This window comes from Sodiomyces alkalinus (assembly GCF_003711515.1).
Source record: "Sodiomyces alkalinus F11 unplaced genomic scaffold SODALscaffold_1, whole genome shotgun sequence".
In the NCBI taxonomy this organism is placed as follows: domain Eukaryota; kingdom Fungi; phylum Ascomycota; class Sordariomycetes; order Glomerellales; family Plectosphaerellaceae; genus Sodiomyces; species Sodiomyces alkalinus.
In genome coordinates, this window is record NW_021167079.1 from 6,004,053 (window position 1) to 6,018,738 (window position 14,686).

General features: G+C 53.1%; 4 protein-coding genes across 4 annotated transcripts; 2 read left to right on the forward strand and 2 right to left on the reverse strand.

Moving 5' to 3' along the window:
• Positions 1 to 149: 149 nt before the first annotated feature.
• On the reverse strand, positions 150 to 1,181 carry SODALDRAFT_37119 (hypothetical protein). The gene has a single exon (XM_028614657.1). The coding sequence runs from the start codon at positions 1,065 to 1,067 to the stop codon at positions 486 to 488; it is 582 nt and encodes a 193-aa protein (XP_028471158.1). The 5' UTR covers positions 1,068 to 1,181; the 3' UTR covers positions 150 to 485.
• Positions 1,182 to 4,828: 3,647 nt separating this feature from the next.
• On the forward strand, positions 4,829 to 8,178 carry SODALDRAFT_327545 (OPT superfamily oligopeptide transporter). Its single transcript, XM_028610460.1, has 7 exons — positions 4,829 to 5,427; positions 5,517 to 5,638; positions 5,775 to 6,939; positions 7,000 to 7,008; positions 7,099 to 7,244; positions 7,355 to 7,569; positions 7,639 to 8,178. The coding sequence occupies exons 1-7, from the start codon at positions 5,083 to 5,085 to the stop codon at positions 7,833 to 7,835; spliced, it is 2,199 nt and encodes a 732-aa protein (XP_028471159.1). The 5' UTR covers positions 4,829 to 5,082; the 3' UTR covers positions 7,836 to 8,178.
• A 204-nt stretch (positions 8,179 to 8,382) lies between these two features.
• On the forward strand, positions 8,383 to 10,855 carry SODALDRAFT_348100 (methyltransferase domain-containing protein). The gene is made up of 4 exons (XM_028613341.1): positions 8,383 to 8,787; positions 8,895 to 9,257; positions 9,369 to 9,485; positions 9,583 to 10,855. Exons 1-4 carry the CDS (start codon positions 8,526 to 8,528, stop codon positions 10,461 to 10,463), a joined length of 1,623 nt encoding a protein of 540 aa, XP_028471160.1. The 5' UTR covers positions 8,383 to 8,525; the 3' UTR covers positions 10,464 to 10,855.
• On the reverse strand, positions 10,757 to 14,200 carry SODALDRAFT_336736 (hypothetical protein; the record flags this gene model as incomplete). The annotated part of the gene is made up of 7 exons (XM_028612620.1): positions 10,757 to 10,855; positions 10,927 to 11,037; positions 11,116 to 11,298; positions 11,380 to 11,530; positions 11,583 to 11,669; positions 11,900 to 13,152; positions 13,217 to 14,200. 7 exons carry the CDS (start codon positions 14,198 to 14,200, stop codon positions 10,757 to 10,759), a joined length of 2,868 nt encoding a protein of 955 aa, XP_028471161.1.
• Positions 14,201 to 14,686: the final 486 nt, after the last annotated feature.

A 14,686-nucleotide genomic window follows, 5' to 3' on the forward strand; every position in this document is an offset into this window, starting at 1 on the left:
TAGGAACGTCCACTTCTAGAAGTCTTCAGGGTTCTACGTTGAAGAACCACGTTGAAGAACCACATCGTCGGGTTACTCTGTCGTTTGTTAGCAATATTAACTTTGGCCTCATAATTCCACACGACGACAGTGAGGTTTATAATATTTGTGGTGGCTAGCTGATACTCCTCTTACCGACGTTGACTGCAATTTGTTCCCAATCCCTATCTCATACGCGACTTGACCCCGTGCGTTGCTGCAATGTCTTACTGACCCCCAAACCCCTAGTGGATCTTGTTCTTTCACAGTAGGATTGGGTGGTAAAATCGTAAAATACGCGGAAACATCACTGGCCGGTGCGTGGCGTAGACGGGAAATTACATTTTATGGAACTGTCTGGGAGAACATCCCGTATAGGTATAGGTGGTAAGCAGTCAGCAACCCAAAACTCCTCCCAGTAAATTACAAAACTAGTACCATGTTCCGCCATTCTCCCGTTTTCCACATCACCTGCGATACGACTGCTGTCTGTTGCCCCGATGTCTGTCATGCGCGTTCCTGCCTGGTTGGTAGCTTCCGTGACCTCTAGGTGCATGGTTGCCAAAGCCACGTTGTTGCCCTGAATGCGATGAAGGTGCACCGTAGTTATGATCCGTGTGAGGATATGGTCCTCCATGGTAGCCCCCTCGATGGCCCCCGTTGAAGTGTGCAGCCGGAGGTGGAGGGGGAGGGGGTAAGCCCATGCCGAAGCCTGGGTGTCCGGGCGGGGGAGGATGCCAGTGCAATGGAGGCCCCGGGGGTGCCACGCCGTCATTCACGCCGTGAGCGTTTCGTAAAGGGTGGCTGGGGGGCGGAAAAGCGTTCGGTGGTTGGTAACCGTTTCGTCCCGGGGGACCGTAGTTGATGGGCCCACCCCCACGACCCCGACGACGGTCTTGTCCGTATCCTTGATTACGGTCGCCCCCGTAGTTCTGCGACAATGGTACGCCGCCCCAGCTTCGTCCAGATCGAGACGATTTGCTCTTGATGCCCTCAATATCCGATCGGTCAAGAACTGTCTTGGGAAGTTTGAGCCCGCGTAGCAGCATGGACTTGTGCGGATGCTTGGAGTGTGGGATGTCGTAGTAAACACTAGAATTACTCAAACGTCAGCAGTGCTCCTCACTTCCACTTCCACTTCCACTTCCACTTCTTCTTCTTCTTGACACAAAAAAAAAGGATTAAAAAAAAGGAAAAAAGACCCGACTTACGTGATGGATCTGTCGTAATCCAGATTGGGCATGGCATCATTGTCGAAAGGATATTGCAGAGAGCCGTGTGGCAGATAGTCAGGGATTTTCTCCACTTTGCCAGAAATGCCATCGCTGCTTCGCGGGTTGAGCTTCAGCACCGGCGCACCCTGTTTCTTCGAATAGAAACATGTGGTTATGGCATCGTAAAGCTCGTGGTGAGCGTCTGAGAGAAGGAGAACGTCCCTTCCCCTCTCATTTCGGGCGGCTTCCTCCGGCGATAACAGGGCATACTTCTTCTCTATCGCTCCCAGAAGCCTGGGCATGTCGATGAATGGTAGAAGTGCAACGCCTTGCCATGCCATCTTCTTTCCGTTCAAGTCGATTTCAAACTCCTCCGGATAAAAGTCGATCACTTCACTCTCCTTTTCCGTCATCAGGTCGTGGAAGACATCGGGAATGGCATGGCGCGACGCAGCCGGCAAGACGCTCATGAGCTGCTCGAAGGGCTTCGAGATTCTCCCTTTTTCAAAGTGAATATTCATGCTACCCAAGTCGACAAAGTCGGCGGCAAAAGGCGCGTAGTGGTAGGGATAGTACCATTCCCATGACGGACAACCCTGGTAGTAGTAAAGCAGCACCCAGCATAGGCCTTCCACGTAAGCCCGTGCCACCTTGTGCCGGAAGGCAACGTCACTCCGGTCGACATGGAACTTTTGCTCGTAATACCGGTCAGCATATCCTTCTTCCCATAACCGGACGTCGTCGACTGCCGCCTCTTCCGGCGCTGCCGAGGGCGTTCCCGGGTCGGGACTGGATGTATTCTCAGATGGCGAATCTGTGTCGTTTAAGAGACTGTCGGCTTTGCGTTTTCCGAGTGCAGACTTCGGCGATGGCGTGGCAGGTTCTTGGCCGGCTTCTGTCACTTGCTGGCCGGAGTCGTCAGTGGGCGGTTTGCGAGGCATCGTCCCCTTTATCTGGTCCCTGATGACACTGGCCGCACTTTTATTGGCCGCGTTCGCGTTGGCGTTCGACGACCGGCCCACGATCATATCGTGCGTCATACCGCCAGAGCCATCGCTCGCAAAGCCGGCGGCCGGGAACAAGGGCAGGCCCGAGCTTGCATTGTCCAACGGAGCCTTCCGCGGACCTCCGTTCGAGTTGTGACGGCCGCCTCTTCCATTACGCTCGTCTTGAAGTTTTCTTCGCTTGGCATTGGCTTCTCGGCGATCCGTCTGTTCTTTCCTTCGCTTGAAGATGGAATCCTCCTGTTTCGCTAACCCGTCCATGATGAGCTGGGCCCTCTTTAGATCGATATGGCCGTCTTTGGTGACATAGCCGCCCATGTAGGGCAGGTTGTCCTTCCAGATTGTCGTTAAGGTATCGATACCGTTTTCCCGGATGTCGAGCGCAGGCAAGTGAGGAAGGAAGTCATTGCCAACGAAGCAGCACAAGAATACCCAATCGTCAATAGCTCTTTCAAGGTCAAAGGCGAAGGGCAGCCCTGGGACGTTGAGCTCCACTGCCAAGTATTCCCGGAAGATGGAAACATGGAGCCAAATGAATGGTTTCAAGGTGGGGCTCTTGTCCCCTTTGTCAGATTCGCCCTCCTTTTCTTTGGCCTCGCCTCGACATTCCCGTGCATCGTGACCTGCCTGGCCACAGAGTTTGCACATTTTAGTCTTGGCATCCTGGAAGAAGACATCCTCGCGCAGCACGCGAAAGTGAGGTTCGTGGGTGGCGAGTCCAAGCATGATAAGGTCTGCATCTAGGCCGTAGATGACATGCCGGGTGTTTGGATCGTGGTCTGGCGAAGCCCGTTGAGAGCGAACAAAGTCCATAATCTTATGTTCTCCCTCGCCGGGCACGGTGGCGTCGGAGATAATGATCTTCATCTTCGACCAGGCGGGATCCGAGTTCAGTTTGTAAGCACACCAGTACCGGAGGCTGATGGCAAGAATGTCCATAAAAGGGGTGCCTGGAGTGATGGAATTAGAGTCGAAAGCCTTCTTGGCTGCGCTCTCCAACGTGTCCTTGGGCAAGACGCCGCCGTTCTGTTGCTTTAGCAGCTTGAGAAGTTCTTGTTTGTTGACCTCGTTCTCTTGGGCTTCTTGGGCAGATCGAAATCGCCGAGACCGTTGCTGGTTCATTTTGGCTCGAGGGGCCACACCATCTGCAATTCCACAAGCGTCAGAAAACTAGGAAGCACTTGCGCGATGTCGTTTGCACAGCGACTTACCAACTGCAATCATGAGAAGCTTGCGAGGTCGAACCATATTTACAACACGATCCGTGTACCTGAATATCTCGAGCATCATTTCCTCTTCGTTTTTGGGCGCCGGGCGATCCTCGGGATGAGAACATGGATGTACGATGCCGTTCATGTCGAGATACAAGTTATCAAACTCTTCGCCGTTGGGATTTGGCCGTGTTGTGTCGACCGGAATTACGGTACCATCGTCCATTTTCGTCGGCTGCTCCTCGACCACGGGAGAGATGATCTTGGGATACTTGTTGGACAGCCATCGAAAGGCCGCGGGGATACCCATGGTGAAGGCTTCGCGGTGCGTCGTCTAGTTAGATCAGAGGTCCGATGCGAGCGGTCGCGACGTGTTAAGTCGAAGCCCAGACGTCACTTCTGGGATCTAGTCTTTCGGTTTCTTTGGGAGATCGAGCCCTGTAGGCTACCCGTTGCTTGGGTAAAAAGGCAAAACGACAATAACGTAGCTCTCCGGTGCATGGGCAATGTGTAGCAGGCAGTATAAAGTGTATGCGACTGCGCAACTTGGTGGTTGGAAAACAAGTGCGTATAGAAATTGCCCAGTTGATATTTCTCTGGATCAGAAATTCCTGACCAAGTAGGTAACTTTTGCTGAGTACGACTCGACTTCACGTGTTGCGCCAGCCTTTTTCGTCTCCACATTGAAGCAGAACAACGAATAGAAAGCTAGGACTAGCTTGACCCCTACCTTAGGTATGTACCTACCTTACGAAGTAATTACGTCCCCGATATACATGGATCCCAGGCTACAGTACTTCGTATTTAGGTAAATGCGTACCTATCCATCGTGCAGGCAGCTGAGATGCCGTACGTCCTTCGGACTATTCGTACACACGAGATACAGTGAGGAGCAAAAAGTTCCTGCTCCATCAAACTGCCTGTATTAATACTTTATACAGGTTTGATACATTAGGCTGGGTATAGACCTTTTGCGCCCACTGTACGGACGGCCTGAGATACATGCACTAGGTACCTTACCTTACACACAAAATTACATCTGCAAAGTAGGTAAGGTAAGGTACTGAGGACTTGCGGATGCGAAGGTACATCTGCCATAATGTACCATCTGTACGGAGTACGTACCCAAAGGCGTGCATGCTCTACTCTAACCCCCCCTGTCCGACACCCCCCACAGCAGCCGACCCGCCGCCCCCCGCGTAGTGTCCCCTGAAATGCGACCCGCTGCAAGGTGACTAAGAATAAGGCGCTTTGAAATCCAATCAAGCATAATTACCTAAGGTACCTAGACATCGACGACCAATAGCCAGCTGCTGGGAGAGTCAAATCTCAATGTCTCGTCCGACTCGGAGTCTCAAGGAACGTATTAACCGAAAATCCGGCCATATTCAAACCGACTTCTCAGTTTCCGGTTTCCAGAAAGCATTTGGCTGGCTTGTCAAACCAGTTACCAGCCCCGTCAGTCGCGGTCAAACTTGACCTGCAGCCTCAACTCAACAAGTATGATGTTGATGGTCTAGATACTGGCACAAACCCAAGTCTCCCCCGACGAAACATATTGACCAGGGTGTTGTTAACTCTGAAGATACGTGACAGGGACCTTTGGGGCAGGTCATCTCAAGACGCATTACCATCATGGCCCCCGACCGAGGCGACAGTCCAAACTGCGAGCTCTTGCCATCCGAACAAGATGCCAACGCCACTTCATATCCTCGGATCGAGGGTGAAAGCTTCACTATCCGTGGCGTCGCTGTTGGTCTCCTAGTTGGCCTAGTCATCTGCTTCTCCAACATGTACTTCGGGTTGCAGACGGGCTGGGTGAGCACCATGACCTTACCGGCCTCTCTTGTCGGGTTCGGCGTTTTCCAAGCTCTTTCCCGGCATCTCAGCTTCCCATTCAGCCCCGTGGAGAATGTGCTGGTGCAAAGCGTTGCCGGAAGTATGGCTATCATGCCTCTGGGGTGTGGTTTTGTCGGAGTGGTATGCCCTTCTTTCTCCGTGTTCCTGTCCGCTTAACATCTCACAGGAAAGAAGAGTGCCAAATTGATTAATTAACGTAAATCGCGAAGCTACCCGCAATGAATTATATTCTGGCGAAGGAAGAGCAAGGCCCGATATCTCTAAGCCTGTGGCAGTTGATCGTCTGGGCCCTAGGCCTATGTTATTTCGGCGTCGTCTTTGCCGTGCCACTGTAAGCCCGCCCCTTTGCTTAGCAGGTCCCCCTTCGGCTGCTTCACACCTATAATATTCCTTCTCGTGGAAGCGGAAGGCACCGAGTGTAAATCAACCCTTAAAAGAGCTGATCACTCGCTGATGTTCGGTTAAAGGCGACGACAGGTCATTATTCGGGAGAAGCTACGATTCCCCAGTGGCTATAGCACGGCTGTTTTGGTCAGTGTTCTTCATGGGCAGACACGGGCTCCGGGTTCTGATGGGACGACTGCGGCATCGTCTGGGGATTTTGCGAGTCTCGTTCCAGTCCCAGTGTCTACCTCTCCAGATGTCACCGCGTCGAGGGAGGACCGCAGCAGCGGCGAAGATGACCCTGAACGTTACGGCGAGGCGCCAGAAGAGGCGCGCCTCCGTGATTGGGCGAAGAACGTGCGCCTTCTGCTTATTTGCTTCCTTTTTTCTGCGTTTTACACGCTTTGCACCTACTTCCTCCCACGGCTACGAAGTCTCCCGATATTGGGCCGTGCTGCGGCGCACACGTGGCTTTGGACTCTGAATCCAAGCCCTGCGTATATCGGCCAGGGCATTATCATGGGCCCCGAAACCACGCTGCACATGCTTCTTGGCGCCATCATCGGCTGGGGTGTCCTGTCCCCGCTTGCAAAACATCGAGGATGGGCGCCTGGCCCCATAGGTGACTGGGAAAGCGGGAGCAAAGGCTGGATTGTGTGGGTGTCGTTGGCCATCATGCTGGCGGATGCTTTTATGAACCTCGGCCATCTCATTCTTCGCTCGCTGTGGCCCAGGATTCAACTATCGATTCGAACGAACTCCAAGGCAAACCCCCCTCCAGGATACTCTGCCATCCGAACAGACGATGATCACTCTACCGGAAACGCATATAGAGACGAGGGACGGAGTTCTGCTCTCGGTAGGGATAGCCCACGCGAATCCCTGGATGCAGACTCTCCGCTTCTCCGTGGACAACCCCCTCCCGGCAAGGTCGACATTGCGCCAGTGGATGACGCTCCAGCTGAACAACAAGTTGGAAATACAACCGTGGGAACTGGCTTGATTGCCTCGATTCTACTGTGCATCATGACAGTCCGGTTTGTCTTTGGGGAGCTCGTGCCGCTATATGCAACTGTCATCGCCGTGATGCTCGCACTTCTTCTGAGCATAATGGGCGTGAGGGCGTTGGGAGAAACGGATCTCAACCCCGTTTCTGGGATCAGTAAACTTGCACAAGTCTTCTTTGCCTTGATCATTCCCCAGTCTCACCAGTCGGGAGTTATTGTCAACCTAGTAGCTGGGGCCATTGTAAGTCTGGGTGACTCTGACATGACTTGCTTCGTTTACTCATGCTAATGAATTTCACAGTCCGAAGCCGTGAGTTCAGTTCAACCCAATTCAACGGGCCATGTACTACGGGTAGAATAGACTGACCTTCCGTTTCTTTTTCCTACCTCCCCCTCTTAGGGCGCTTTGCAAGCCGGAGAGTTGATGCAAGACCTGAAGACAGGCCATCTCCTAGGCGCGGCACCTGCGGCACAGTTCTGGGGGCAGATCATAGGCGCGACCGTGGGCGCTGTGGTTAGCGCCTTCGTCTATAAGCTTTATACTGCGTCAGTCTCTATTTTACTCCACACCGTCCCCCCATGCGTCATGTCCCAGGAAATGGGATCCCGGCCGCTGGTCATGTAGCACGCTGACCGGTGAAATGCCCCATTTCCAGAGTCTATCCGATTCCAGGCGATTTGTTTCAAATCCCCACTGCCTACGTTTGGATCTTTACAGCGAGGCTTGTGACCGGCAAGGGTCTACCCATCATGGCGAAAGAATGGTCTCTCGGTTTCGGGATCTTGTTTGCCTTTACGACTATAATTAGAGCGACAAGGCCAGGGGTAAGATGGAGGCCTTTGGTTCCTGGCGGCATTGCCGTTGCAATTGGTATGTCATCAAGCCCCCCTGAACCCTTTTCCCTGTGGTGGTAGTGGAAATATCTGACGAGGAAGAAAGGCATGTACAACGTCCCGTCCTTTACCCTTGCGCGAACAATGGGTGGTCTCCTTGCTTGGTACTGGTCGTCTTGGAGAGGACCGGCTCGGACGAACACACCGCTCATCATCCTGGCGTCGGGGTTCATTCTTGGGGAAGGCTTCTTCAGCGTCGTGAACTTGATTCTTCAGAGCGCGAGTGTGCCTCATTTCACGTAAGAGCAGAGCCGCTACATCGCCGCTACATTTTCATCGATAGTTCTGCATATTATACATGGACGAATGCCAGCTTAGATACCCTAACTTCAACTTACCACCACTTTGCACTTTGATTACTTTGGCTACGATCCTGGTTGCTGTGTCCTGTGTGTTGTTGCTATGGCTTGATAATCTTATATGTACACAGGCGGTTCTCCCTCTCGATAACTACCTTACCTGGGGTGGGTACTTGAGAACTTCGAACAGGCCCAGAAGCACGCACGGTGAGGGACTGTTAAACAATGAATAAACGTATTCTTGTGTATATAGATAAAGACGGAGTTTCTTGTGTCATCGAGCATCCAGTCTGGCAATAAAGAACTCTTCATGCCCACATAAATACCTAGGTAGGGAAAATATGTGGTCGCTTCGTATAGGTATAACGAAGTAGTGTTGCTTCGCAAGCTGTGTACCAGCTACTTCCGACTCTCGAAAGTGTGTGGCTTAAAAAAAAAAAAAAAAAAAAAAAGGAGACCCATGGGCACAACAGCCTACCTTAGAGAAGAGCCTGCCAAACAAAATCGATGTCCATTTCACCCCCTCCTTGCCGAGCTCATACACATCACTTAGGGCTTCACCACCAAGCATACGAAAACCTTGGAGCTTTAGAGATCACGTCGCATAGGAAGTTGTTTCTTATTATCGACCATCATGGGAAACAGGCCGATAAATGACAAAGACCCCGACTTCTCCGATGACTCGGCAAGCTCTGGAGGCGATGAAGCAGAGTGGTTGGACGTTGAATCAGAGGAGGATGAGCCTCTCGCCGTCATCTCTCTTTTGGACGACTCCGTCTTTCCGGATGTCATGTCCATGTTGAAGTACTGCAAGGAGAACCACGGCTTCGACTTCCTTGCCGTCCGGCAGCGCCTTGGTCTCGATTTTCACGGAACTGTCAAACTGGTCAATTTCAGTCCGTCTCACCCAGAATTTCCATCTCACGCCCACGTCGGGGTTGCTTTTGCTTTCTTTCGCATTTTGGTTCTTTGGGCCTACACTCGATGCTAACCCTGGCCTTAGTCCGCCAGCAAATCCACGACGGCTGTCCCTTGCCAGAAACCATCACGGCGGAGACTATCAAGGACGACAGGTATCTGAAGCCGGTCGTGGACGACGATGCCCTCATCCTTTCCCTCGATGAGCTGGACATTGATGCTTTGGACAACGAGGCCGCGTCTTCTGCTGCCGAGAACATCTCGTCGCAGGACCTCGTCGCCCTCAATAGCCGCCTCGAGGAAGAGCTAGCAGCAGTCAAATCGCAGTTTGCCAATTATCGTCTCGCCGTCGAACAGACTCTCGAACGGCGTTGGGGGGACGATAAGGACGTGGAAAGCTCGACAAAAGATGAATCTCAGTATTACTGGGAGTCATATGGGGCAAACGGTACTGGCACCTTCTTCTTCCGGCTTCCGGCGCCCAGCTGGCTCTCTTGATTTTCATTCTGCTTTCCTTTCTTCGTCTCACCTCCACAGAGCTGACGGAGATTTTGCCTAGATATCCACGAAACGATGTTGAAGGACACGGTGCGGACGGATGCTTACCGTGACTTCATTTATGAGAACAAGGCGTTGTTCAAGGACAAGGTCGTTCTCGACATTGGATGCGGAACAGGCAAGTTCTCTCCTCAGCCACACTCCCCCCTTTCTTTTCCACTTTCCCCCCATACATGTCCGTCGTCGGTTGAGTACTGACACCACAGTCACGCTAGGCATCCTGAGCATGTTCTGTGCCAGGGCAGGCGCAAAGGCCGTTTTCGCCGTAGATAAGGCGGAGGTTGTCGAGAAGGCACGCGCCAATATCTTCACCAACGGCCTCTCCGATACAATTACCTGTATCAAAGGCAGGATCGAAGACATCGAGCTTCCCGTTCCACAAGTCGACATTATCGTCAGCGAGTGGATGGGATACTGCCTCCTCTACGAGGCCATGCTTCCCAGCGTGCTCTATGCCCGAGACAGGTACCTGAAGCCGGATGGCCTCCTCGTGCCGAGCTTTGCCACCATCTGGGTTGCGCCCGTGTCTGATCCTGAGTACATGACCGATCACGTCTCCTTCTGGGACGATGTCTACGGGTTTGACATGAAGGCCATGAAAACGGGCATTTACGAAGAAGCCCGCGTCGAGGATCTACCCCCGTCCACTATTTGCGGCCAGCCGTCGCAGATCTCCCATCTCGACTTGCACTCTGTCAAGCCCGAGCAGCTCAACTTCCGCAGCGACTGGAAGTCGGACGTGAATCAATCAGTAGAATCCATCGATGGCTTCTTGATATGGTTCGACATTTTCTTCACGACTTCTCGCCAAGAGACAGTCCCCCCTAGAACTGGTGTCGACCCGAGTTCCCCTGCTGGCAGAATACCATCGGCTGTTGCTTTCACGACAGGCCCTCGGGGGCCCGTAACCCACTGGAAGCAAGGTCTCTTGTTGGTTGACCGGACTAAAGGCATTTTCACTGCCGAGCCGGGAACTGGCATTTCGGGGGAGGTTGTCTTTCAGGCTCCGGAAGACAACCCAAGAGCGCTTGGAATCTCCATGTCTTGGGTTACAAAGGATTCTGAACCGAGATCACAGACCTGGAAACTACGGTAGGAGGGCAATGAAAACGTCATTCGGCTTGAGTATGTCTCGGCCAGGTTATTCTACCAAGGTAGAGACGGTGAAAATTTCAGGGAAAAGGCGTCAGGAGACAAGGGCTGGGGTAAAAGGGTCCCGTAACAACACATCAAGGTTGAAGTGTCACACACTCTTTCAGCTTGGTTTATCATGATCATCAGTTCGTCCACTGCCGATTTTTTTTGGTATAGGGAGGACTATATCTTTGGAGATACATTTATCCTGTTCCAGCCGAGCTATGGGCTGTATATTGACTGCCTGCCTTAGACTCAGCTGGCATTCGCGGCTCCATCTCCTTCTTCAGTCTCATCCTCGCTCTCGTCCTCCTCCCCATCGGAGACTTGTTCTCCCAATTTCTCCAGTCGAGCCTGTGCAGATTACGTTAGCCATGCCAAGCGGTATTCCTTTTCTCGAATCCTCCCGTTCTGCGTAGACTTACTTTATACTGGGCCACCTTGTCCTCCAGGTCGGAGAAGACCATGAGTAGATCATCAAGCTCGGTCTGCGTTGCCTGCTTTGCTTCCTGGGCCTCTTTGAGAGTGATATCGCGCTAAGTAGCCACCTGTCAGCTGAGCCCCTGCATTTCCGGGGCAGGACAACTATGTCGCCCCGACTCGAGCGAACGTACCTTGCGCATCTTCTCCTGTGCCCCCTTCAATTCCGTTTCCAGTTTGGACGCGCGGTTCTCCGCCTCGGTGGTGAGCTTCATCTGCTTCTCAAGATCCAGGGCGTGCTGTTCTTTTTGCTCAGCTAGCTTAACTGAATGTTCCTCCCGTAGAGCCTGCAACTCCTGAGACTTCTCCTTGGTAGACTGTTGCCCGTGTTAGTAATTGGTTGCTCACTGCCGTGGACAGTGAAGGAGCTTGTTGCGTCTTGCCTTTTTCAAATCCACCTCGAGTCTGCTAATGGTGGCACGGAGATCGGCGATCTCAGCGTCTGCACGCTGTCTTGTCCTTTGGACCTCGATCTCCGACGCCTGTTTGGCTTGTTCGAGTTGCTTCTTGAAATCCGCCTCTGCCGCTGCATTCTTGCGCCGCAGTTTCCTATGGTCTGTTAGCAGCGAGACCCTGGGACTTGGTGCAAACTGCGACTCACTCCGCCTCCGCTTCTCCTGACTTTCTCACGTAGTCCAGCTGTCTCTTGTGGTCCTCTTGTGAGGATGAAAGCTTGCGACGCTCCGCCCTAGGCCGTGTTAGTGTTGCGATAATCAACAGTCTGGGGGGTCAAATGGTAAAGACTATCGTCCTTAGTCCGACGTACTCCAAGTTGGCTTCGGCAACTCGTTTCAGCTGTTCGATTTCCCTCTTGTATTGGTCCTGAGCAGTTAGGAGTTCGCGACGTGCATTTCTAGAGTTTCGTTAGTAAAGGACACAGGTGGTTGATTGCGTCGGAAGGAAGCCGGATTGTCTTACTCGAGTTCCACCGCGCGGTCACGACGTAGAGCCTCGACCTCGGCCTTGGCCTTGGAGACATCCATGGCCGCCACCTCTCGGCTCTTTTTGTGATCAGCTTGCTCTTGCTCCAGTTGCCTCTCCAACGTGGCCAGTGCAACTTGCGCCTCCTGGACCGCGCTCTCTTTCTCCTCCAACTGTTGGCGCAAAGAATCCACGAGCTGCCGGGAAATGCCTTTCTGCACACCGTTGGCAACGACGGATACCTCCACGCCTGGGTCCCGGTCAATGGCGCGAAGGATCCGACTGTAGTTATCCTTGAAGAAATTCACAAAGAGAGCGTCGAAGAAGACATCGGGAAGCCGACCTGAAGCCGATGCCGAGGCGTCTAACTTTTGCGGGAGCACCTCAAAGTCGCGCATGAACGGATGGCTTCTCAACTTGGATAATGTGTCAAAGTACCGTTCCCGTCCCATTCGAGAGAGTAGTATCGAATGCAGACTTGGTCTGGGAATGGGGGAATCCTTCGTGGAGAATTCGTAGACGACCCCCAAGAGCATCGCGCTGAGACCTTGGACGATATCATCTACTTGGCTCTGGCGGACAACAGCCTCAATGAGACTCTGCACGTTGCTTCCTTGATCAAGGAAGTCATCGACGGCGTCAAAGTCTTCAAACATCCAGCCTAAGAGGAGTATGAGATAGCCAATCACCACGCGGCTGTCTTGTTCGCGATTTAACCCAGAAACAGCGTGCGCGGTGATCGTCTGGATACTCGTGACAACCTCCTCGCCGTTTTCCGCATCGCCTTCCGTGACCTCCATGGCAAGACTTTTGGCTTCCGGGTTGTCAAACAAGAGATGGAAGGTAATGATGGCGGCGAACCATATGCGATAGGGGTTACTGACGAGATCTTCGGTTTCTGGGCGAAGCAGCACGGCCAGGACGTTGGCCGTTTCGTCCACGCTCGACCTATAGCCCTCGATCGCCCTCCGGAGAAAATGCAGACGAATCTCCGAGTGTTTGAAGAAGTACGCCATTATACATTCACAGGCGCCACGGCGCACATCGAATGTCTCGGTGGAGGAGGACGTCAGGGTCAGGTCCAGCAAGCCGTCGATAACGTATACGTTTGCACCATCACCGTTTGCTTCGGCGTCGTATGCCTCGGTCCCCGGTGCCTTATGGGCTAGCGGGGCGGGGACCTGGAACTGGGCGAAGCTTTCCTGGAGCCCCGTGTTGCCCCTGATGATGTCGGCGCATGTCACCAGTGCCTGAACGAAGATAAATGTTTAACAATACATTCATACTACGATGATACGCGGCGGGATGACCGACCTCTGCTTTGATTGGCGTCTGCGCCGCGCGGCTGAACGAGAGCTGTAGCGCGTGGTACAGCAGCCCGTGTTGGCCCAGGGCTGTCTGGTTCTGGGATAGACCGACTGCTCCCTCCGCGAGAAGCAGCCGGACCACGCCGAGGAGGGCGTATATATTACGGTTCCGTTGCACTTGCGCCCATGAAGCTACGTCGTCACCTTCCTCCTCTTGAGCCCTCAATGCAGCCTCGAGGAATGCCGCAAGTCGCAATATGCCACCCGATTCGCGGAATAAGGACTGGTTCGAAGTGTTCCTTCGGAGGAGGTTGGCGAGAAAGATGAGGCAGTCCTCGGTTGTACGACCTCCGTGGGAAAGCGCGCCGTCCGACGCCATGATGGCAAACAAGCGATCGAACGCATTCTCAAAGGCAACTAGTTTCTGTACGTCGGTTGACGTGGATGTTAAGAAAGTGAGAAGTACTATCCCTTCGTTCCGGATCGCGTCCCGCTGGTCGTCAAGTACGGCGACCAAGCGCGAGATGCCCAAGGGCGCAGTGAAGATACATTCTTCGGTTCGCTCGGTGCGGGCTGAGAGTATGGCCGTGAGGAGCTGGAGCGAGTATAGTCGGGGGTAGAAGTCGGTCGAATCGAGGAAGTCGAGTAGGAGTGTGATATTATCCTGACGTTGCGTGAACTCGTCTGCCATCCACAACATGACTTCATCAGATGCTTCGGGACTGTCATCGTTCGGATTGAAGAGCATTAACAACGTCTCCAAAATCACCTTGACGGTATCGACATCCTCCCCATCTTTGCCCAGGCCGCCGATCAAGCTTCGCAAAGCACCGGAAGCAACCGTCGCCGGGAACTCCTTAGCGAAGCTGCGCAGGCCGAGTATGGCAGCTCGTCGATCCTCCAGAAGCGTTGCAGAGCCTAGGCGACCGCTCAGAACAGAGATGGTCTCGGTGACCGACTGCTTCGCGGGAGCCGTGGAAATGGAGAACATGCTGAGTGTGCTTGCCTTGTCCCTGCCATTGAGCGCTAAACCTGGCCCACGTTACCGTCAAGTAGCTCCGTCGTATATGGCTGAGGGTCACAAAGACATTATACGAAGGCGGACTTGTGTATTCGGGACAGTTTGTTCTCGGTCTGGCTGGGGGGTGTTGTGCGTAGGTAGGCAGATATCTGTGGCTACCTTACCTACCTCATGGAGCTCCGTCCTGTGGTTTTGACAGCTTGGCCGAAAGTTGTACCTACTGTACCCAGTACCTACGAAGTACGTATCCTTATGTTCGGCTCGAGGGTTTGCCAGAGGTACGTACCAGGCTAGTGCTACCTGGCGTATACGGATAGTTATATGATATCCGGCTTAATTGCACTACGGGAAGTCTTATTGCATATTTGCGGATAGATACATAGGCCTTTTTGGATATATACTCAGTATCATGCTCTTACGAAGTATATCATGTTATCGCTAAAGAGAATAAGGCAA

What these genes read in the sequence shown, in the direction of transcription:
- SODALDRAFT_37119 (XM_028614657.1), bottom strand. Translation starts at nt 1,067, where the DNA reads ATGCTGCTACGCGGGCTCAAACTTCCCAAGACAGTTCTTGACCGATCG.
- SODALDRAFT_348100 (XM_028613341.1), top strand. Translation starts at nt 8,526, where the DNA reads ATGGGAAACAGGCCGATAAATGACAAAGACCCCGACTTCTCCGATGAC. An exon ending in GGAGTCATATGGGGCAAACG is followed by an intron (nt 9,258 to 9,368) that starts GTACTGGCACCT and finishes GATTTTGCCTAG; the next exon opens with ATATCCACGAAACGATGTTG. An exon ending in CGACATTGGATGCGGAACAG is followed by an intron (nt 9,486 to 9,582) that starts GCAAGTTCTCTC and finishes CAGTCACGCTAG; the next exon opens with GCATCCTGAGCATGTTCTGT.
- SODALDRAFT_327545 (XM_028610460.1), top strand. Translation starts at nt 5,083, where the DNA reads ATGGCCCCCGACCGAGGCGACAGTCCAAACTGCGAGCTCTTGCCATCC. An exon ending in GTCGTCTTTGCCGTGCCACT is followed by an intron (nt 5,639 to 5,774) that starts GTAAGCCCGCCC and finishes GTTCGGTTAAAG; the next exon opens with GCGACGACAGGTCATTATTC. An exon ending in GTCTATAAGCTTTATACTGC is followed by an intron (nt 7,245 to 7,354) that starts GTCAGTCTCTAT and finishes CCCCATTTCCAG; the next exon opens with AGTCTATCCGATTCCAGGCG.